The 24144-nt window shown below is 34.6% G+C and overlaps 1 protein-coding gene across 6 annotated transcripts in view; it reads right to left on the minus strand.

Moving 5' to 3' along the window:
* The window catches only part of HBS1L (HBS1 like translational GTPase), an 81469-nt gene that overhangs the window by 14396 nt on the left and 42929 nt on the right, over positions 1–24144 (minus strand). For all 6 annotated transcript variants that reach the window (XR_002642532.2, XM_089922017.1, XM_022557220.2 and 3 more), the window contains 8 exons: positions 15371–15479; positions 10732–10994; positions 10095–10260; positions 7272–7389; positions 4548–4694; positions 2787–2861; positions 1952–2069; positions 1254–1322 (listed from right to left, as the gene is read on the minus strand). Coding sequence is in view for 5 of the 6 variants with exons in the window: in XM_089922017.1 (XP_089778143.1) it covers positions 1254–1322; positions 1952–2069; positions 2787–2861; positions 4548–4694; positions 7272–7389; positions 10095–10260; positions 10732–10994; positions 15371–15479 (1065 nt within the window). In the remaining variant the exon portion in view is untranslated. The remainder of the gene's footprint in view (positions 1–1253; positions 1323–1951; positions 2070–2786; positions 2862–4547; positions 4695–7271; positions 7390–10094; positions 10261–10731; positions 10995–15370; positions 15480–24144) is intronic.

Consider the following 24144-nt stretch of genomic DNA (forward strand, 5'->3'; position numbering starts at 1 on the left):
GCTGCCTGAAGAAAGAAGAGGTAAACAAGTAGAGTCAGCAAACCCTATTAATCAAAAAGAAAATTAAGCACCTCTTATATTTTAAATAGATAATAAGCATTTTGAAAAGAATTACCGTACTTCCTCTTCTACTAGAATGCTGGAAAATGATAATAATAAATTTCAATTTCACTGAATGATTTTTGTGAAGCACCTTCATTTATTCATTTATTAAACAACATTTATTAAGTATGTTTTATATGCCAGGCACTGAGCTAGGTCTTGCAAATATGGATATAGAAGTGACAGTACTTGCCCTCAAGGAGTTCACAATCTAAGTGAAATAAACAGCACAGGAACAATTATAAAACTGCATGAAAAATGCAGTGACAGAGGATACAGAGAACACAGAGCAACACCTTAGGGTATGTGTGTGGGTGACCTCAATTATCACCCCAGAATTATCAATTTATTGCTGCTCAGTTCCAAATCTACTCTCTACTTCCTGCTCTGTGATAATGGAGATTTGGGGAGCAGCTGACATCTTTACCATACTGATTATTCCAATATATAAGTTATATATTGGAATAATAAGTTACATCCTTTTATTTATTAAGACCTTTTATTCCATTTCCATTTTATATTTTTCTGTGTAGAGCCTTGTACACATTAAACTGGATGTATTCTTAGGTATTTAATACAACACCTCCTACAACACCTCTTCTGAGTTTGTCCTTCCTTGGGTTCTCTTCCTCAGCCCTAGGGTACCATAGAGTGCCCTTGTATCTTACAGTCACTTTTTTCAATATATTAATAATCCTTTATATTAAACTTCCCATTTTACATATGTGTGGTGTCTATTTCCTGACCCAGACTGCTATATATGGGTAGGAAATGGACAAGTAGAGAGAAGAGCACAACATGGGTAGACATAGTGGCAATAAAAACCCTATGTGATTAGGAAATACTGAATGATCCAGTTCAGTTGAAGGATACAGAAACTAAAGGAATCTAACGGGAGAAAAAAACTATGAGGCTAGACAGATAAAGGATCAGGGTTTTTTTATACTTGGAAGGTGAGTATGAGATGGGGAAATGGTAAGTAAATTGAAGATTCTTCTAGGCAGGGGTGTTAAGTAACTAGAATTGTATACCACTGGCATAAAGAAGGAAGAATCTGAAGACAACATAATAATTTTGTCCAACAAAAGAGGTCAGGAGTGAATGGAAAGGCAGGGACCATACTAAAGTAGGCCAATAGAGGTAGCACTTACCTTTGAAAACATCAGATACACATAATCTGAAAGGCTTGTCAACAGATCTTTGAGGAGGCTTGAAGGAATCTGGAAAAAATGGTAAAATGGCAAGGTTTAATTTTAAAGTAATTTTTATTTATTTATTTATTTTTTTGCAGTATGCAGGCCTCTCACTGTTGTGGCCTCTCCCATTGCGGAGCACAGGCTCTGGACACACAGGCTCAGCGGCCATGGCTCACGGGCCTAGCCGCTCCGCGGCATGTGGGATCTTCCCAGACTGGGGCACGAACCCGTGTCCCCTGCATCGGCAGGCGGACTCTCAACCACTGCGCCACCAGGGAAGCCCTAAAGTAATTTTTGACTCATGTCCAATGAGTCCACTATACTCCCATGTCTCTCAGAAAATAATTGTTTAATAAATACTAACAGCAAATTGACTGTGATTCATATAATACTCTAGTTTATAAAATGTTTTCACATGTGTTTTCTCATTAATGTCACAACAGTCTGTGAGGTAGGTAGAGCAGGCATTAATTAAACAAGAAAAATTTAGCATCAGTTTAAATATTGCAAATAATTTCAAAATTGGTGACCTAGCTCCTCTGACTACAAATCCTATGCTTTTTCACACATATCACTGTCCCCCATAAAGAACTCTAAATAATAATTAATATCAAGTTCATAATGCATTAAAATTAATATGGCAGTATTCTTACCAATTTGTTCTAATAAACATAGTCCTTTATACCATTTTGTAAGTTCACTTGACTGAGATCTTGTGATTAGATTTTCACCACTGAGACCACTTGTAGGGATAAAAGCTACATCACTTTCCTATAGAAAAGATTGAACATATGAAACTCAATACATTGTTTTTAAAAAATTAAAAGGTTCACTATTAGCATAACTGTACCAAGTTTGCAAAAGCAACATTGTACTTTTTAAAAAGTAATAGAAGTCAGAGAACTACTGCCCTGAAGTTACCTGATACAACAGTTTTCAACTTTCTTGATTTTGTGGGAGGGAAACTTACAAGCATTAAGCATTGAGTGTTTCCAAAACACTCAAGCATTTTTACCTAGTAACGTAGGCATATTTCACATTTTTGCTGGAGAAATTTCTCTCTACTAGTTTCCACATTCCTCTATGACCTCCCTAAACCTATACATCTAATTTAATAGGTGGAGAAAAAGTCTTCTACTTATACTAGATCCAAGCCAATTTATAAAATGTATGCAATTTTCTAAAATGAAGTAATCCAGGGAATTCCCAGGCAGTCCAGCGATTAGGGCTCTGCGCTCCCACTGCAGGGATCCCTGGTTGGGGAACTAAGATCCTGCATGCCACGCATGGCATGGCAATAAATGGTCAGTCAAACAAACAAACAAACAAATAAAGTAATCCAAAGAATGTAAGATATACATAATATCAGGGAGAAATAAAAACAAAAAGAATTAAAATACTGAACAAGAAGAGCAAAGTAGTTTTTTCTCTCATATCAGTAAGATGAGACTTAAGGAAAGTACCCAAATAAATTTAAAATTATCTTACCTTAAAACCTGCTTGCTTAAGAAAGTGCCCAAGTTTTCCAGTAATCTCTTGAAACCTTTCTTGTTGCCAATTAACCTGATAAAGATCCAATTTATTTTTAAAACTATGCTTCAGACCATGCTATATATAAAAAATTAAAATTTTTGCAATAAAATATAAACAGTCAAGACTGTAAAATATAATTATAAAATCTATTAAATATGAAATCTATTAAAATTAAAGCTCACAATGTCAGATCTTACTATTAATAAGATCTAAAAGTAAATTTTCTTACAACAGAAAGGCTGGAAACAAACTCCAATGTTTACAGAATTTTTTGGATATGCTAAAAGTGACTTCAAATGTGGGGAGAAAAAGTGAATAACTTATTAAATTGTGCCTGGACCAACTGCTGAAATAAAATAAAATTACTGACACCCCCCCCTCCAAGTCAAACAGACATCTTAGTGTATGTATATGTAATATGAACTCTAGATAACCATTCCCATGCTATAGTATTTAGGAGTAAATGTAACACTGTCTGTAACTTGTACCTTACATGGAAATTCATGTCAAAATAAGATAGATAAATGGATGGATACAGGGGTAGATAGACAAAAATGAGATAAAGCAAGTGGTAGAATATTATGTAGCAGGTATAATATGGGTGTTACTGTAACATTCTTTCAACTTTTCTTTATGTCTGAAAATTTACATACTAAAGTACTGGGAAAAAATAAAAGGTATATGTAATAATGATACTATAAAAGAGCTATGTAGAAAAACTTAGGTGAATATGAATTTGATCCCAGGGTAAGAAAATACCTAAGCATAATGAGAGAAATCAAAAGGAAATAGTAATATCTTTAAATTAAGCTTACAAATTGATTTTTTTAAAGTTTCAAAAATGAGCAAACTACATAAATTCCAAAAGAAAAAATACAAATGATAATATACAAAGTATATTTAAATATTATGACCATTCATAGAAGAGTAAGTTTAAAGAAGAAAAATCATGTTTTATATATCAAATTGGAATACAGTCTTTTAATAACAGCAGTGTTGATAAGAATTTTGGGAAGTGAACACACCATATAGAAGTAAATAACTAGAACTTTTCTCAAAGGTATTTTCATCATGTACAGCAAGTCTTAAAATATATATATATATCCTTAGGCCCAGAAATTTCCACAGAATAGACTATTTCTAAACACACACATACACAAAACTGGAAATATTCAAAAGTAGGGGATTGTCTGAATAAATGTTAGTGTATCTTTAAAATACACTAGAATAAAGCTATAAAAACTACCTCTTTGCCTCTTTGCGTAAAAATTATTAATTACTTGGAAACATGAACAAGAATATTGTCAATTTTTTGAAACAGTAGATAATGAAACAGACTAGAACCCAATATTATTAAAAAAAGATTTTTACGTGTAAAATTAAATTGGATGGACATACAAAATGAAAAGTTAAAAATTGGGCGGGGGAGTTAGAAATATAGGTTATTTCAGGTTTTCTTTATACTAAAATAAATATGCATTTTTATAACTTAAAATGACTTTAAGATTTATAAATTAATTCTGAAAGTGAGAATTTGTCTTCTTGCTTAAAAATTACTAATACCTCATTTATTTACTATTAGCATCATGAATTTATTTTTTAAAATATGACAACTGGACTAAGAAAATGTATACTAGTCACACCTGAGGTCATCAATACGGCAGAACATCATCTTAACTACCATCGAAAACGAATTTTCAAGAAGCCTTTAAATACCTGATCCATTTTATTGACTGCAACTGCGAGCTGGGTCACTCCCAGAGAACGAACCAAGAGGCCATGTTCTCGTGTTTGTCCCCCAGTCTCAAATCCAGCTTCAAACTCTCCCCTGCTGGCATCTACAACTAAAACTGCTACATCTGCCTAAAAAAGAAAAAAATAACAATCAAAACAGCAAATAATGTCACAGCATTTTAATTCAAAGGACAGATTATTAAATTAGTTGTGTGGGTGAGATTTTAAAGGCAGACTCCAACCTGACACCAAACACAAAGCAAATCAAAGGAATTACACAGATGGATTAAAATTTTGGCACTAGCATGTGCCAAAAAAATAATGACATAAAAAAGTAAAAATTCCCATATTTGATTACATGATAATTATTATAACCAGGCAAAGGGGTTATGTTTCTGCTATCAGTTTTTAAAGATTTTCACATGTCATCATATAATCCACACCATAATAGGAAATGAAATGATCATAAAGTAAGTAAAGAATTTATCAGATACTTTGTTCGGAATACAACAGAATTTTATAATTTAAATCAGAAGTATCATGTACATACTTTGTGGGGGGCAATTTACACTATTATTTCTATTCTTTTTCCTTTAATTCTTACCCAAATATTCCTTCTGCTTTATATCTACTCTTAAGTGCATCATTCATACCCAATCCTTCATGACTTCTAATGTTAAACTCCTAATTTCTTCAATGAGATCCAGTTCTTTTGATCAAGGGTTCTTAGTTAAGAGCACAAACTAAAGCAATCAATGTGAAAATTGGCTCTTTCACTCATGTGTAGTCACTAGCAGGTCTCACACCTCAGGCAAATAGACAGCTATCTCACCTCACAGAAACACTGGGGTATAAATGTAGTTTACTTAAAGCCCTGACCGTCCAAATCCTAGGCTCAATGACTGTAAATCTCCTTCTCATCAGGTTTTGCTAATAACTGTCAAATTATATTTACTTTTTTAGATTAAAAATTGAAAGTCATTGAACTGGTATTAAGATACCTAAGTCAGTAAGTATCCTTCCTGATCCTCTTTCCTATTAACATCTCAAAAAACATTACTGGGCAATTTCTCTATTCCTTCTAAGCAACAGCTTGTCTTTGGGAGCTTAAATGCCTATACATTTTCAAGGAAGCCTTTTAAGTGGTAAAAAGCGATCTCTCCTCATCCATCATGTATACTGTGTATATTCTTCTTGTAGTACATCTGTGTTAGCCTTTCATTGTTACATGTCTTACCTTTCTACACTGTGATTTCCTTGAGGAGAGGCAACATGTGCTATATGTATCTCTGTATCCAGAAAAGCCTACCACAGTACCTCATACACTGGGTACGTTACTTAATATCTTTGAGCCTATTTCTTCATTTGTCTTATAATGGAATTCAATTAAATAATCTCTAAAATCCTTTCCTACCCTAATTCCATCAGGAGTTTGGAGTAAATGTTCTTTTATGATTACTCCGGACTCTAAGATTCTATGATTAAAAAACATTTCAGTGTCATTGTATGTTCTGGTGTTTGCCTCTCCCATTAAACTATCGAAATGTGCTTTGTAGTCCATCATATCTCCACACTGCCTACCATTGTGTTTGGCACATTCAGTAAGTTTTCACTGAATGAAAACATATATACATACACACACATACATACACATACACACACACACATACATACATACACACACATACACATAAGGAAACAAAGAAAAATATACCCTTTGGTAAATGCAATGAGAAGTATATCAATTTAAAATGGGGCTAATATGTATTTCACAGAATTGTTACAAGGATTAGATTAAACTAAATGCATGCAAAATACCTAGTACAGAGTCTGGCCTGTATTCAGTAGTCAATCAACGTGATAATTATTACTTTTCAATCTTCATTATCTCATTCAGTCCATGGACTGTAAATTAATATTCTGAAATTATATGTCAACTTCCTTAAATAGAATCAAATACTTCCTTATCTTCAAATATATTCTAATTTATTCATATAACATCCTTTTTAGGTTGACATGCTCATAACATTTGTTGATAAACATTCCCTTTAAATGGGTGGAAGAACTCAGAAAATGGTCAATCACTGAACACTTTTGCCAAGTGACACAAACTTCTGAACTCTCCATATTTTCCAGTAGTCATCTATTATAGAAGAAATCAATGTCCTATATGTGTAGTGCTATTTGCATTGTTTTAATTATTTAAAGTTATTATCTTTGGTTTTTTCAGTATCCTCATTAAGAATCATGTAAGCTTACAAATTGCAATGGTTTTTTAATCTTAAGAAAGCAAAAAAACCACAGGGGGAAGACTCCCAAGCGTCACTATTTCTGCATAAATTAGCTCTTTAAAAAGATATATGACTTGAATATAAATATAGTAAAAAGGCAGATGTTGAAATCTTCACTCCAACTTAGTAATAAATGAATTATAAAGCTATGCCTCATTGAGCCCTTACCATTATTTTTACTGCAAAGAAATTTGTAGCTTTTATACATTTGCTTCTTTGTAATAAATTAGAAAAGGTTTTATAAAGTACCAATAGAGATCATGAAAAATACATTTCTCTATTTTTTTTCAAATTTTTTAAAAAGTTAAAATTTAAAATTTTAATATTTTAAAAGTTATAATCCTAGCATTATAACCTCAGCATCAGGAAATTTTATGTACAATCAGTGTACTTTGGTTAAGAAAATATCTGGTACCTGGGCTGCTCCTGTAATCATATTTGGAATGAAATCCTTATGGCCTGGAGCATCCATTAATATAATAATTTTGGTTTTGGTCTCAAACTTTGTCATACCAACATCCATTGTTACTCCCCTTAAAGAAAACATAAAATGGTTAGAATGCACCATAGAAATAATCAGTGTTATGGATTATTTAATAATATAGGTGAAATGACAGTCTAAATTCTTAAGTAATAATGGGAATTCTATTATATAGTCTATTATTTTGAATAATTAGGCTATCTGGAATTTCTGCTGTAACAGAATTACACTGGTATGGCTTTAAAACAAGGTTTGGATACAACAAGAGCTTAATCAAAATGATTGATGCTTCCCATTTCCTTTTTTTTTTTTCAGTAAGAAGCAGTACAGATTGTGAACAAAGAAAGATATATAGGGACATATCTGGAGTGGGAAACAATAAATATTGCAGATGAGAAAAGATAAAAATGAAGAATGACCACTGTCAGGATGTACCTTTCCTCATTTTCTTACATTTATGCTTCACTAATTATAGAAATAAACTTATAAAACTTTCATTTGTAAGGCTGGTCAGTATGTTACACATTTAGCAAACAGGAAATATCAAAGGAGATGAACAATTTTTTAACAATTGAGAGACAGGGACAGTAGTGGTTTTACATCCCATGTCATCCTCTTGGAGTCCAACACAGCGCCTCTTCTTAGCCACAAAAACATAGATTCAGATATAAGAAAGCCCAGGAGGGTCTACAAAAGTAGCAAGTCTTTCTAGACTGCAGGAATTTAAAAAGGGAAATCACATGGGCAATAAACTAGGTAATTATTCATCCTGGTTTGCCCAGGATAGTCCATAGTAAGGAATGAGCACTCCCTTCTACTACCAAAGTGTCCCAACAATTATAATGGTAAATTATGTGTTCACCCTAGCAGTCAGGTAACTGTGGGTCTCCTTAGTCAAGTTACTCTAGTTTAATCCGAAACCATGGGCCATTTGAGTTTGCAAAAATGATACTTAATTCTCTTTAATAATCCCCAAATAAGTGCCTGAGAATAGTGATGAACCAAGACTGAGTCTGAGCTCCTCCCTGGACTGCTTTGACCATACTCTTTTGACCCAGCTCTGCTCTGCATTTGTAACTGAGAGGATATGAAAATGTCACTCAGGCTACTAATTTCTGTCCAACGCATGAGCAGAACAGAGGATTTATAAATATTTAACATGGTAGGATAAGCAATTCACTGTATTTTTGAAATGCTACTAAGGAATATATAGTGGTGAATTAAAACTCCCATTATGTATATGGAAGCTTCTGCTACCTACAGAATAAAGGAATATTCTAAAAATTGTAGCATGCTGAGCAATAGAAAAGTACCAGCAGCAAAAATATGACAGCCAACTAGCAGATTTATTGTTAAAAAAACACTAGAATTATTAATTATTCTAGGAAAGAGATAGATTATTAGCTTACTTGCCTGCTCAACTTACACATGAAGTAAATTCAAACAAAGCCATTCTAACTTAATTATACTGTCCTCAATCTCTTTACCTACTTAATAGATGGTACAAAAAAACTAAAAAGCCATACATCAATAATCTGCTTAATAAGCTGATAGGTGGAAATTTAGTCTTCTAATACTGATATCATACAAAATTCTGTTTTCCAATATTCATTTTCCCAAAATGTGTAACTGTCCAACTATTTTTTCTTACTAGGTTGTAAAACAAGCTTGTGATACTATGAAGAATAAGAAAGACACCTACAAGAAAAAAACAAAACAAAACTCAAACCACTATGATATAAAATTCTATTTACCAGAAGAGCTAAGGAATATTGTGACCTGCTTTACTGAGAATTATCTTATATCAATACTCCAAGAAAATAAACATACTTTTAAAAAGTATGAAAATCCAAGTATGTCCTCTAATCATATTCAGAATGAAGGAGAACAGAGTAACTTCTTTGTTGATTCAGGATTTTCAGAGGGCTTCAGTCTTTATTATTTTGAGACAGTAGGTATATTTGCCATTTCACTTAATTATAAGTGTCCTCTTTCTTTCCTGACAAAGGTGCCATTGGCTTCCCCATCCCTACCAGTTCTAACATGAAATATCTAAAAAGACTTCAAAAGAAATACTTTGGCCAGAGGTATATGAATATCTATATTCTCCTAAAATCTCACCAAAGTTAGCATTGAACACAGTAACACATACAGAAGTAATCAAATGGATTAGATCTACCTGGTAGGAGACAGGTTTAATTACTTGTTTGTTGACTCTGTCTCATAAAAGCATAGTACAGAAAGTATAAAGATGAATTAAGCCTGGTAATTTGAATTTACCGGTCATTTTGATTCTAGACAGAAGACAGTTTACTACAAAAAGTTACCTTTCCTTTATAACCTGATATAATAATCTTATGTATATTAACATTATATATATTAATTTTAAATTAAGAGTCTTACTCATAATTTTCATTCAAAATCAAGACAATTTGACATGTACTCAGGGAAGTGACAACCGAAACTTCTCCCACAGAATAATTAGCTAAGGGTTTTTACTGCCTTTTTCTCTGCTTTTAAAAAAAATTTTTAATAAACATTTTTTAAACTATTTTCATAGAATTTGGAAGAGTAAAAAATGTATGTAGACTACAATGAAAACTACAATAAAAACATTTCCCTGATAATTGAAAACTTTTTTCTAAAAATAGTCTCTAAAATATTTCATGCTTTGTCTCATGCATATTCAACATATTTACATACTTATTTAAAAGACTATATACCATTTCAGAATGAAAAGTTTGAAATAGTGACTACCTTTCCCTTTCTTCGCCAGTCTCATCCAAGACCCATGCATATGCAAACGAAGATTTGCCAGCCTTTTTAGACTCCTGTTCATACTTATGCATAGTTCTTTTGTTTACATTACCCAGAAGATAAAGCAAATGGCCCATCAGAGTACTTTTCCCAGCATCAACATGACCTAAGGAAAATTGATTGAGGATTAATACTAGATACATTTTCTAGATGTTGTTCACATTGAGGCATTGCAGGAATATGTAATTCAATAGTTCATGTCAGTGTTTAGAGTAATAAATACCAATTTTTATCAAATAACAGTTAAGATGTCTAAATGGAGGGAAAAAAGCATGTCTCTTTAAAGGGGGGAAATTTTCCTTTATTTCTGGAAATTAAGATTATCAATGAGACAGGCAATTTTCAAATGTTCACAAAATGAAAATGCCACAACCAAGTCTAATGACCTCTTTAGTGACTTGGCATTATTTCACCCAGAGTGATCTTGGAAACTTGACATTATGATGCAATGCCTCCTTGCTTCATGTCTATTTACACCCACAGAGAAATGCAGAGTGGAACGAGTTTCCATGCTGCCACTAGAAAGTTACTGGGCTTAAGCAGTTGACTGACAATCCAGAGGAACAAAGGGCATTACCAATGACCACTAGGTTGAGGAGCTGCTTCCCTCCTTGCCGCTTTTCCAGCTCTGCTTTGATATCTATTTGTTGCCTCAGCTTGCTAGACTTTTTCACTGTTGTCGGTGTTGAACTCTGCTCTTCTGATGTTTGAATGGTGTGGGATGGAAGGGCTGATTTAGAAGCGGTCTGAAGTACATCAGAAGAAACAAGGCCGGTATCTTCACTAGAATGTCCTTTTTGAGGTGTGTGGAAAATATGACCATTTTCTTCAGCAGTTACTCTACAGAAAGCATAGATAGGAATAAAGTGCTTAAAACAATTCGACTGACATCCTATAATGTCAGAAGAGCAGAGAAGTTGTCTCTTCATATTCCTTACACTTGCAGACCAAAAAATGATCTTCACTAAGTGGCTAGAGTCTGTTAAGGTGGAAATGATAAGTAGCTAGACCCAAACCACACAAATACATACATGGAAGATCCCAAGAGAAAAACAGACGACCAAAAACTAAGATAAGAAGAAAATATCCCATAAAATAACTGAAATTCAATGTGTAAGCCCATAGCTTAGCTATACAATCCTATCAAAACAGATGGCATAAAGGAGATATTTTGTAAAAATTGGCATTGTGTTCCTGGAGATAAATCAGTACTAAAAAAATAGCTTTATCAGTTTTATCCCTAACTCATTCCTCCAACCAGACAGAGACTTACAATTTTTTTTGCTCAAACACTATCCTTAAGGGAGATATTGCTAAATGTGTACATTTTCTTATTACTTTTGGCAAAAGAGTTTTAATTCATTAATTCAACAGACACTTGATTCACTAAAAACTATATTAACATATACTAGCACTGATGTTGAGAAGAAAAGATAAAGAAATGAAAAAGTTATCAACTGATCCCAAAAGCTTACAATCTATTGAGGAACTCAGATATGTAAAGTAGAAGCAATACCATCTAGCTTAACTTATTTCCTCCTTGACAATGACATTGCCTCCAAAAGTAAACACTGATCTTATTTCTTCGATAGTTCTTGGACTATCCTCCATAGAAACTATAACAGTGCTATGCCATGGATAGCTATAAAGGATGTAATCTAATCAACCAGACTACGATTTGTCTTACCTTTCCTTCAACGACACAGAATTAGGACAAAGAACAGGTTAAATTGCAAGTTATTAAGAATGAAACCAATTATATGTGACTCAATGTGGATCTGGCAGAGAAGAATTACATACAGAAAGCAGTTTACAAAAATAAGGATTGCAGCTAATGGAAATGTATACGAACAGTAAATCTGTCAATATTTTCTTCTTGCCCACAATAACAAAAACAGATTCATTGTTCCCTCTCAGGGTGTTTTTACATGCTCAACACTGACCCTTCCTCCTATGCCTCAGGAAAAAAATCACATTCGTTATATTTGCAACTTCATTAAAAGCCTCATATTCATTCCCATTTTATTTTGGTTTTGCAAATCTCCACTAACCAACTTTGGTGTTCACTTTTTAAACACTGCTTAGACAGATTAGCTTCATCTCAAACTACAGGGAAAAAATATCAGTATGTGGAAAATGTTCCCATTCTTTTTTTTAAGGGTCCAACCAAGTTAAGTAAATCAAATTTAAACTATAATTTGCAAACATTTATTTGAATGACCACAGCTAGTTCTCTAAAACAAAAACATGATAACTCTGCATTTAGGGGAGTAAAAAAAAACCCTACAAATTACAATGAAAGTATTCAACCAGAATGACTAGTCACGTCACAGAATCTGGTTCTGATCAGACCTGAGAGAAATCACAATCTCTGGCTGCAAATCTTTCTGTTTTCAGTGACAGAGGCTTTTCTTCAAAGGAAAGCTCACGCTAACTCCAACATGGAAAACAGATAAAAGCAGAACAGCTATGGCTGACACAGTGGGTTGAGGCCTGCAACTCAGCTCATCCACCCATCTAGGCAGCCCTGCTCAGGATAGGAAGAGCGTCACAAAACATGGCCTGACTCGATTATTTCATTTACAATTCAGTAACATGAAAGGTTTGCTTTTCTTTCACTTTCATAATAACATTCCCTTCAAGTAAATTTTAGGCAAACTGCAAGTTAGTTCACTAAACTGTACAATGTTAGAGAAAAGGGTCAAAGTAATTAGAAAAGCATCGACAAAAGTCTGTACTTAGTAAAAACTCCTGCATAATATGAAGTAAAAGCTAATGTTTTAAGATTTTGAAAAATCTCAAAGATGAGGTCTAAAAATGACCATTCTGGGTTCAGGATTATAATTACTGACTGGTACAAAAGAAAGTATAGGTTGGTTGAATATTTTTTCAGGTGTTTTCTGATATAATTTTGTAACCTTATCTACTATTTTAAAGTGACCGGTCTGTTTTTTTTAAAACCATCTTTCCAAGAGTGGGAATATTTCTACATGAATCTAGAGGCTTAATCTTTCTTTGAGAGTTATTTAAATGATACTGGAAAGCTAATAATTTAGATTGAAGAGGTTAAGCACAGAGTTATTTGTTCTCTATGCAAGGTTCTAACGATTTTTACTTACTGCACTTTCTAGAGAAATATTTACTATCTTTACTATTAGTGAAGAAAAAGTTTGCTGTTTCAGTTTCTTCTAAGGAATGCATTATCCTTTCTTTATAAGCTGCCACTGGGAATCACACTATGTAGAAATCTATGATGCTGAAATCTTGACTCAAAAGTGTTTATGTTTCTCTGTGCTTTCTTGAGACCAAATCAACAGCCTAAGTATTATCCCTACTATAAATGTCCCCCCAAAATCCTATAAAAGTATTTGAAGTAAATATAGCTTGGTCCTTGAGCAACTATATGCATTCTGAGTATTTCCATTTGTACTTGCAGACCTTTCACATTCTGATGACATCTCCCACAGGGCCACATCAAAATATTGGCTCACAGGCTGCTTTTTACCTTTATACTATTTCCAGGTTTATTTTTAAAATAAAATGTATTTCTCCAAGGACTCTGATCAATAATAAATATTTAAACAACTATTCTACGAAAGGAATATGATGATGAACATTAATGGTCCCTGTCCTCATGAAGCATATAGTCTTGTAAGATTTTGAAACGCTTGCATTATACTTGTAAAGCATAGAGGTGGGTTTCTAAGAATTATTTACTTATATTTACTATTTATTTTTTCTTGATCATTTATTACCCATTATTTTTATAAATATTCACATAGATAACTATGCATTTACTTCTAATATATAGATTAATATACATAGACAAGTCTAGAATCAAGCCTATTTTCTCATTCCCTTTTCTTTGTACTATGCTTATCTGCATGTTGCTTTCTAAACCTTCTGCATAAGATTATAAAATCCTTAGAACAAGGAATTGTGTATTCTATTTATTTTTTCCTCTCTCAATGAAAATAATTCCATAATAGGATTAAATGGCACTCAAGACATGAGAATAAAAAAGGTACTTACGATTCTTACAACCCAACCTTCATTCAGAGAGAAAAGACATACATTGAGCTTTTTGTTACTGAATCAGGATTCAGAGTTATTTTAACTGGCTAAAGTTACTCAAATTAAAAATTAACTTTTTCATTCATCCATTTAACTAACATATACTGAATGCCTACTATGTCCTAGATATGGACTTCTTTCCCTCACTAAATTTGAAATCTAATGAATAAAGTCTTGCTTCTATAAAATAAAACAAAAAAAATGAACTAGGTAATCATTAACATTCTTCCCAACCAAGACTCATGGATAGTTCTATTAATTTACATAAAAGAATGTTGTAAGGGAGAAAAAAATGGCTGCTGAGTTTGTATTTCCTGAAATTGGGGAAAAAAAATCCTCTATCGTTTATATTTGATAATAGTGTTTCGTGTCTGATAGACAAAATATATATAATTTATAAATAATAGATTTAGGAAATGATTGAAAAACCTGAAAACTTTTAAAGAAGTTTAAAGTTAATGTCTTTAGGGGAACTAAGATCCCACGTGTTGCACGGTGCGGCCAAAAAAAAAAAAAAAAAAATTAAACTTAATGTCTTTAAACTGTGCTGTTATGTCTCAAGCAACCCACTTCCCTTGTCTATAAAAACTCCTGAGAGAATCCTAAAGACTGTGAAAAGAAAGAATAAATGAGTGTACTAAAGTATGACTTATTATCATTTCTCACTAGATATTTGCAATTCTAGGTAAGTTTTATTTTATATTTTGTCTTTGTTATACTGATCCATTTTATTCAGTATGAAAATCTAAAAGAGTTTAAAGATAATAGTAAAAAAATTTTAATTAATGATTCCTTGATTCACCAACTACATTTAATTTCCAAACACTGCTTACTTGCACCATCTAGTGGCAAAGGAGTCCCTACCTCACAGTGCTAGATTTCACAAAATCATAGGTTTTTAACGTTAAAGTAGCTATATTTAATTTGTATAAGGAAACTGACAGTGAGGTAGGTTAATATACATAGGTAAGTCTAGAATCAAGCTTAATTTCTCATCCCCTTTTCTTTGTACTATGCCATACTGAGGACCCATTATACTTCAATGATTATATTATGCAAAATTGAAATAGATTCTCTTTCCTACAGTCTAACAAGGAGACAATACTAATTTCAAAAAAGGGGGGAGGGGTTAAAAACCTTACCTAGGCACTTCAAATCCCATAGTTTGCTTCTTTCCAGATACAGTCATTTTAGCAACTTTTGGCACAATTTCAGATTCACTTCGAGATGACTGGGAATCTATTGATTTTCCTAATGAAAGAGTAAAATATAAAAGTCTAGTTAATTCAAATTGATTCCTAGAAACATTTATTACACATTAAATACATATTATGGTAATTTTCACAGAATCACATCTTTATACGTATTTTTTCTCTAAAAAATATTCAGCGAAATTTTAAAATGCTGAAAGAAATTCTTCTGTCACCCTATTCTGGGAAATCCCCCATTGTCAGGACTCTGCTGTGCTTAACCTCCACCAAATCTCTTCCTAATTTTGAACTGACTCTTAAGTTTCAGTATTAAGAGGTCACAAGGTGGTTTCTGCATTGAGCCTCATTCTGACATTATACCTAGACCCTATATCTCCCTCTCCTACCACACCCTTTCACAATACTAAAATTGTCCGGTCAGTTAGCAGATGGCTAAACTATTTTTAATCGTGATACCTACAAACTGATGAGCAAGTTGAGAGTCTGCTGAATTGTGCTAGATACTGCATATATTTTACTTGCTCGCAATACTAGACTTAGTAAGATATCTCCATAGAATACGGGGGAAGAAGTCAACATAGAAAAAGTAAATTAAGAACATGAAGGAGAATAAATTACGAGCTAGATCAAAGTAAGACTTTTATGCATTTGATCCTTTAAAAAATATATATGAAATTCTTCAGAATGTATCTTTATTATTTTCAGTAAGAGTACCATCAGGATCGGGTCCACATAAAACTATGGAAACCGCATTGCTACACTGGTAAATATATATACAGAACTTACTTTTAAAAATTAGAAAAGATAAGTTAATGTACATAATTCATTCAAAATGTTTGCTATTTGCTTACTATATGCCAAGCACTACGCTGGAAATATAGTGGTGAACAAAAGCAGACATAATCCTTGTACTGAGAGAGCTTACAGTCTAGTGGAGAAAACTGATCATAAAAAATAAAATTACAACTGTTATTAGTGTTATAATCTGTATACGGTACTATCAGATTTGGTGACAGGGCACATGAATTAGAGTGCTTCCACAGGAAAATGAGAGTTAAGTGAAGACACAAAAAATGAGCAAGAATAAACTACCCAGAAAGGAAGGGCATTCCAAACAGAGAGTAGCTGTATGAGGGCCCTGCTGCAGGAGGCAGCATTGCCTTCAGAGGGAGTAAAAGCAGAGGGGAGAGGGAACACAGTTAAATGGAGCTGAAGAGGGGGGCAATGGCCAGGCAATGCAGGACCTTTAAGCCATAGCAAAGATCCTAATGCTTTTTCTAGCACAACTGGAAGCCAACAAAATGATGTAAGAAAGTGGAGGGAAGGGAAAGAGAGGAGAAGATAAAACAAAGGGTCACACTCAAAGGAGAAGTCTGGGCTGGAGCATGTATTTATGATTCATCAGCACATAATTAGTTGCTGGAGGCACTGACATAAGTGAGATCACCAAGGGAGAGGATACTGAGTAAGAAAAGGAGTGGTCTCAGGACAAAGCCTTGGAAGAAATTCAACCTTTAATCACAGATAGAGGACAGCAAGAAAGAGGACAGTGAGCCTACAAAAAGGTGACAGAGGAGGGCCGGGGAGGATGGTGCCCAGGAAGCTAAGGGAAGTGGCATCACCAGAGTCTGAGGTTGCTGTTCAGTCAAGTGAGACGACTGAAAACATTCACTAGTGACACGATTCCTTTAGATAAAGGTCATTGGTAGAGTTAGCAAGAACCATCTGAGAGAAGTGAGGGAAGGCAAAGCCAGAATGGGTTAAAAAAAAGAAGGTGAGAAAACAGGCAGCAAGTACATGTCCACTATCTCTTACACATAATTCCAAAATCCAAAAGCTCTGAAAAATTAAGGTTTTTTGTTTTAACTCATTTGGAAGCAAAACCTGACCTGGACTAAAGTGAAGCTTTTTGTAGCCCTTATTTATCCCATTTAAAGTGGAAAGCCATACATTTCAGTGCAGAAATAACAATGTGATGATTAAAGGGTGCTGCCCCAAATTCCACTGGGGTTATCATACCACAGACGTTAATGCTTTTCTCAATCCAAAAAATCTGATTTCTGAGTCAAATCTGGTCCCAAGGGCTTTAGATAAGCAATTGTAGATATGGACTAATGACTCTCTCAAAAAAATCTGGTTGGAAAGGGAGGAATGTGGTAGAATGGTAGCAAAAGGGAAACATGGCATCATCTGATGGAGAACATAAAACTGAAAGGACTGGCTGAAAATATCAGGAAGAAAAAAGATCATGTCAGATATTTTAGAATTTCTGAGAATGTAGAGAGGGATGGGACATAAAGCACAGGTAGAAACTGAACTAAAATAGGAGAAAGGCACTTTTACTGTAATAGAAGCCAGATCTCAACATTCTCATACAATGTTGAGAAGCTAGAAGATGAAAACCCCTGACAGTTAGCTTCTATTCTCTCCGTAACATAGCAACAAGTTACCTAGTGAGACTGAGGGTGAATAAGAAAAGTAAAAAGACTGGTGAAGCAAATACAGTTTTCAATAATCTTTGCACAAAGAATGAGTTGAATACACACAAAAATAGGGGAATCGTTGGATAGTATTGAGGGCCCATTTAAGATCTGCAATAACGAATCTACAGTGGAATCCATCTGCCTATCCATGTGGCTTTTTCCAGCAAGGTTCAGCCATTCAGGAACAGGCACAGAGAAGACACTGACTGCTTCATTCAGAGTGAAGTTTCTACCCAACAGGTACAAAAAAAGGGCAGAGTAACAAGGTGGTTGAAGGTACTGGCAACAAAAGGGGGGAAAGTTATTGAAATGATAAATAATGAGCTCTAAGCTGAATTAAACAAATAAAATGACAAAGGAAGAGTACTGATGTACTGAAAGAATGTTGAGGGGTCCAAAGGTCAAGAAAAGGTAACGATGTAAGAAGTACAACTAGGTGGCTGTTGTCAGAATGGGACAAGCGGTTTCATGATTTCGGAAGAGGCGGAGTTACAGTGAATTGCTGACGAGAGGGGAAGGTCACTGGAAATGAGGGGGTCAAGGAACTGCAAGTCCAGGCCGCTGGACTTGTTTCTCCACATTGATGCACAAGCTATGATCATGAAGAGCTTAGGGTGTAGAAGAACACTGTCAGCCAGCTTCCAAAGTCTTGATGAATAAGGAAAAGTAACCATGAGATTGTTCAAGAGATGAGAGCAGTGAAGAGTAATAAAAGGCTAGTTCGGGCAAAAGACAGAAACTTCAAAGGAGCAGAGATGGAAGGGGAGAAAAGGAAGGAGGGTGGGTGAAGGAATAATTGTTGGAAAAGGCAGAAAAGAAAATAAAGTTGACCTTCCAGACCCTGGGGTTTGAGAGGATATACATGAAGTAAGGCAAGGAAGTAGAAAAAAACACTAGGAAAACAGATTGAGAATTGTGGAGGGGTTTGATTTCCAGGATAAAAGCAGTTCCAAAGTTCTAGCAAAGGTAAAAAAGAGTGAGAGGTGAGTGAATGATAAGGAAGGAGGAAACTGAGAGCATGATGGTGATGGTGATGGTGATGGTGGTGGTGATGGTGATGGTGATGGAGAGGAGGGGGCAGGGCAGTGGTGTGTGTAGGTGGGGAGAACACCCTGACTGATGGAGGCATGGCAGACTTTGGCCTCCGTCAAAACAGGGAAAAAGAACCATAAAGCATAAAAACGTCTCAGTCCAGGCTATACAGGGCTAATCCCCACTTCCTATTAAGATTAATTTTAATACCTTCTATTTTGTGTGTAAAAAATCCCTTGACTCACTTATACATTTAGTACATTGAAATACTGTTAATGTAGACTTTTTTTAAAAAGTAGGTGGGTCTTTAAGCAAAGAAAAGTCACAATATGAACCTGTAATATTTCTGGGGATGCAGTAAATATATTATTTTTCATTTCTGGTGATCCTATCTAGAGGATATCAAACCTCAAACCTAAGATGTAGTATTTCAAAAATTTGGTTATGTAAATGAAAGTATTTTTTAGAGGAAAAAGTACTACAGATCTGAATATAACCCATTAAAGCAATGGTTCATAAACTTTTTTATTTAGGTCAGATACCCCTTTGAAATAGCTAATGAAAACAATGGGACACTCTTGGCAGAGAAATAGAGCACACACAAAATGTTGCATGCTATTTCAAGGGGTTCAATAATTCCAATCCTAGAACCCTCCACTTGAGAGATAACCTTGATTCAGGCTATTTTGGAAATATGTTAATTCAATTTGATGTTCTCCATAGTCAATGAAAACATACATTTAGTAAATTTTCCATTAAGCTGTTATTAATGGCAATGTGACATACTTTGACTTATCCAACCGCATTACACAGTCCCCCTCGTAACTACCATCATGCTGATGACAGGCAAAATCTACTGACAGAGGTCAGAAATGAACTAATAACTAAAGTAATCAGTTGTGGATCAGTAAGAGATACATATATTCATCACATAAAAGTGTAAAATGTGTACTGTATTCCTTCATCTTCCCCAACCAAATAACAAATTCATTTTCTGTATAACAACCTCAAGAAATTGAGCACTGAAAGTCCCAAAATAATGGCAGCATATGGAATGAGTACTGGATGCAAATAAGGAGCTTGGATTCTGATTCCTGCTCTGCCACTAATTAACTGTTACCTACCTTACAGCTTAAACAGTTCATTTAATTTCACTAGCTTCCGTTTTCTCATCTACATAATGAAGTAAATTAAACGGTTTCTAGTTCTGTGGATGTATGTGTCTGTGACACCCAAACCATTAAGGTGTCCTTTAAATCAAATAGCCTACTAGGAGGTTAAAATGTGCCATTCCAAAGAAAAGTACCAATGTCCTCCCCCAAGTCATGTAAAACCCACCCACCAAATCATGGTCACCAGAAAGAAACATGTTCTGAAGATTCATATATTAGTGATTAATATATTAGTGATTAGTGTTCAGTCTCTAGTAGGATGAAGAATTGATCATCTTTTAGATTTTTCATTTGGATGAAAATAACAGCTACCCAGTTAATCAAGTCCAACCTGCTTGTTTTGTAGACAAAAAAAAACCAACAACAACAAAACCAAGGAACAAAGAAGTGACTTCACCTTAGCAGCAGGGCATGTACTTAATTAATCAGCTCACCTACCTGTCCACTTCTCCTTTCTCATACTCCATTTGTCTCTAAAGCAACGTTTCTTCTATCCCTAGTGGTTACCACTTGCTGGACTACTTCTTCCAGAATTCTACTGTTTCCTTCCTGGGGTTAAGATCTAAGCAGCAAAATCTACTTGCCTCTGTCTCTTGAATATGACGTTATCTAGGTCCCTTTCCTGAAGACATTTTTCAATGTATATTCCTTTGTAAAGGATTCAAAGCCAAATTTCCCTAGCACCACACGATTGTCATAGACTTGCTGAACTTAATGAAACTTCCTGCTTACATATCCACAAGATTTACGCTCTTTCGACTAATTCCTTTGGTCTTTACAACACAATCAATATTAGACTAACTAGCTCTTTGAGGATAAGAAGTGCCTCATACACCTGTCTACATAGTACAAAGCACACAACACAGTGCTCTACTCACAACAAGCATTCAAGAAACAGAGTTTAATGATCAACCCCTAAGGGTTTAAGTTTTGAAACCATGAGTTGATCTCTATTGTTTTTGCAAGTTATCTTAGTTCTCTTCTTAAGGCAATAACCTCAATTTACTCTCTATCTACTTCCTGCACTTATAATCAGCCACCTTGGACTTCCCTGGTGGTGCAGTGGTTAAGAGTCCGCCTGTCAATGCAGGGGACACAGGTTCTATCTCTGGTCCAGGAAGATCCCACATGCCACGGAGCAACTAAACCTGTGCACCACAACTACTGAGCCTGTGCTCTAGAGCCCGCGAGCCACAACTTCTGAGCCCAGGTGCCTCAACTACTGAAGCCTGCGCCCCTAGAGCCCGTGCTCCACAACAAGAGAAGCCACTGCAATAAGAAGCCCACGCACCACAACGAAGAGCAGCTCCCGCTCGCGGCAACTAGAGAAAGCCCGTGTGCAGCAACGAAGTCCCGACGCAGCCATAAATAAATAAGTGAATGAATGAATAAATAAATAAAATACCAGCCACCTCCTAGTGTTTAGAGCGCTGGGTTCTAGAAAGTCCATCTGGCACTTCCTATGGGCACTCTTGTATGCTTTTCCTGCCAGGAGGTTTTTATATGCTCTTTTTTACCTTCACAGCAACCACGCAGAATGGGTATAATTATTCCTACTTTACTTTAGAGAAACTAAAGTTCAAAACAGTTGATTTGCCAAAGATTATGCAGCCTTGGGCAGTGACAGAGCTAGATTAAAAAAAAAGGTATGAATCACATTTTTTTCTTTGATGTGGACCATTTTTTTTTTAAATCTTTATTGAATTTGTTACAATATTGCTTCTGTTTTATGTTTTGTTTTTTTGGCCCCGAGGCACGTGGGATCTTAGCTCCCTGACCAGGGATCGAACCCGCACCCCCTACATTGGAAGGTGAAGTCTTAACCACTGGACCGCCTGGGAAGTCCATCAAAGAGTTTATACACTATTCTGAGACAATTATAAACACTGTGGAGATTAAGTTGTAGAAAGAATAAGCAAGAGTATTCTATGTATGTACCTGAGTAATTAGGAACAACTTAACAAATGAAATGAGCTTTGATCTGACCCTGAAAAATAAACAAAAAGGAGGAGAAAATAACATGGAAAAGTCATTTGTAAGGGTTAATGGGGCAAATATTCTGAAAAAGACTGGGCAGTGATCAATAAATTTTTAAAGACTATATAACTGAAGCTTTGAAGGAAAGAACTGTTTAAACGAAAAAGATCTTTTATAGATTTATTTTCAAGGACTATTTTCTCATTCAATAAGTAGAAAGTAAAACAATATTAAATATTCTAAATTAGGGAAGATAATAACTGAGACTATTTAGAAATGGGAAAGGCTAAATTAAGAAGAGGTAAGAGAAAAAACCATAGAAATTTATATGTAATAATGATTTCTTCATAAAAGATGCTGCCACGTCTCATCAGTCTATAATTCCCTAACTTCTCCGTAGCCATTAATGAGGCATCCCCCACTCTTCAGTCCTAGGGTGCTTTAAACTCTACGGATATCTTCCACCCTGCAGTAATCAGTTCTAATCAGCATGGCTGGAAATCTAAGGCTCTGCCACCAAAACATTCACGACCTTGAGCCTTGACCTAGTCATCAAATACTCCAGAGACTGAGTTTATCCCATGTGCAAAATAAGGGTATCACCAACAATACCATCTACCTGACAAAGATTTTGTAATAAATATTATACTTGTAAAAGAACACCAACTATTTTAAAATATTCTCAACAACAACAAAAAAGACCTTATTCTATGCAATTATCTCATCATTGTTCATAGAATATCCTTGCCAGAAAACTCATAAATCAAAAATAATTACTGAAGTTTGTGGTCAATACATATTTACTGTAAGTATCTTTAGTTTGACTGGATGTTGTTGCACCCATTAACCGCCTTTATTTTTTAAATGATTTTAGGCATTTATAGGATCAAAAAGTGCTAGAATAAACATGCACCTAGTCACAGATAAGCAGTAACACAAAAAGTATACCTCACCTTGGCTTGAACCCAGTGGTTTTTTTAATTCGCTTAAGTGTCATACAAGTTAAGTTTCAAGAGTACATACAAAAAAAAGAGAAGAACATGCTAAGCTGATGTTCATCTGGAAAAGTAAATGTGAGAGAATGACCAATAAAATTTTTAAGTTAAGGATAATGATAGGGGACTAGAACTACCACGATATCAAATATCATAAAGCTGAAGTAAGTTAAAATGTGGTAATGGCACAAAAATAGCTTGATGAATTAGAAAAGAGCATCTGTAAATGAACCAATTAATAGTAATATATTTATGTTTGCTATACATAAAAATAAGAACTGAATGTTCTTATAGGAATATATAGGTTACACAGTTTTAAGTAGGAATTCAACATATGCAAAGAGATGTTTCAAATCAGTGGGAAGAGAATGGGTTATATTCAATATTGTATTGGGAATACTGGCTATCCATTTGAGAAAAAGACTCTATCATACGTTTATGGTGTTTCATACATAAATTCCTTGTTGATTAAAGATATGAAGAATAATATAAAAATATATTTAATTTTCAAATAAGACTGACAAATTTTACATAAAATTTTTAAAAATTTTCCCTGATTAAAGATACCACAAGCAAACATAAAAGTATGTGAGGAAATACATACAAGGGGTTAATATATGTGTGTGTGTGTGTGTGTGTGTGTGTGTGTATAAAGAGCTCCCACAAACCAATAAATAGACCAGTTCAAAATACACAAGTCAAAGAAAGGTGTGGCAGAGGAAACGGGGGTAGGGGGGGTGGGGACGGATAAGCAGGAGGAGCGAGGGGAGGACTGAAAAGAGGAGATGGTGGAAGAGGGGGGACAAACGGAAAAACAGCACAGAGGAATAAGTAAAAGGATTTCTACTTTTTTAAATTAGCATCCAGCGTTGCAAAGGGAAATGGGGAAAAGAGCACTATCTGACACCGTTGGCAGGAGTACAGCCTGGTACAACCTTTGGCAGGGAGAAAATTTGATAAAATAAAAAACTTTACTATATACACTATATTTCTGGGAATGCATTCTACAGAAACACTAACGCTACTGTGCAACAATAGATGAACAA

Source organism: Delphinapterus leucas, chromosome 12, assembly GCF_059928025.1.
Source record: "Delphinapterus leucas isolate spDelLeu-1000000601 "Yukka" chromosome 12, BTC_Dleu_Yukka2, whole genome shotgun sequence".
Taxonomy (NCBI): Eukaryota; Metazoa; Chordata; class Mammalia; order Artiodactyla; family Monodontidae; genus Delphinapterus; species Delphinapterus leucas.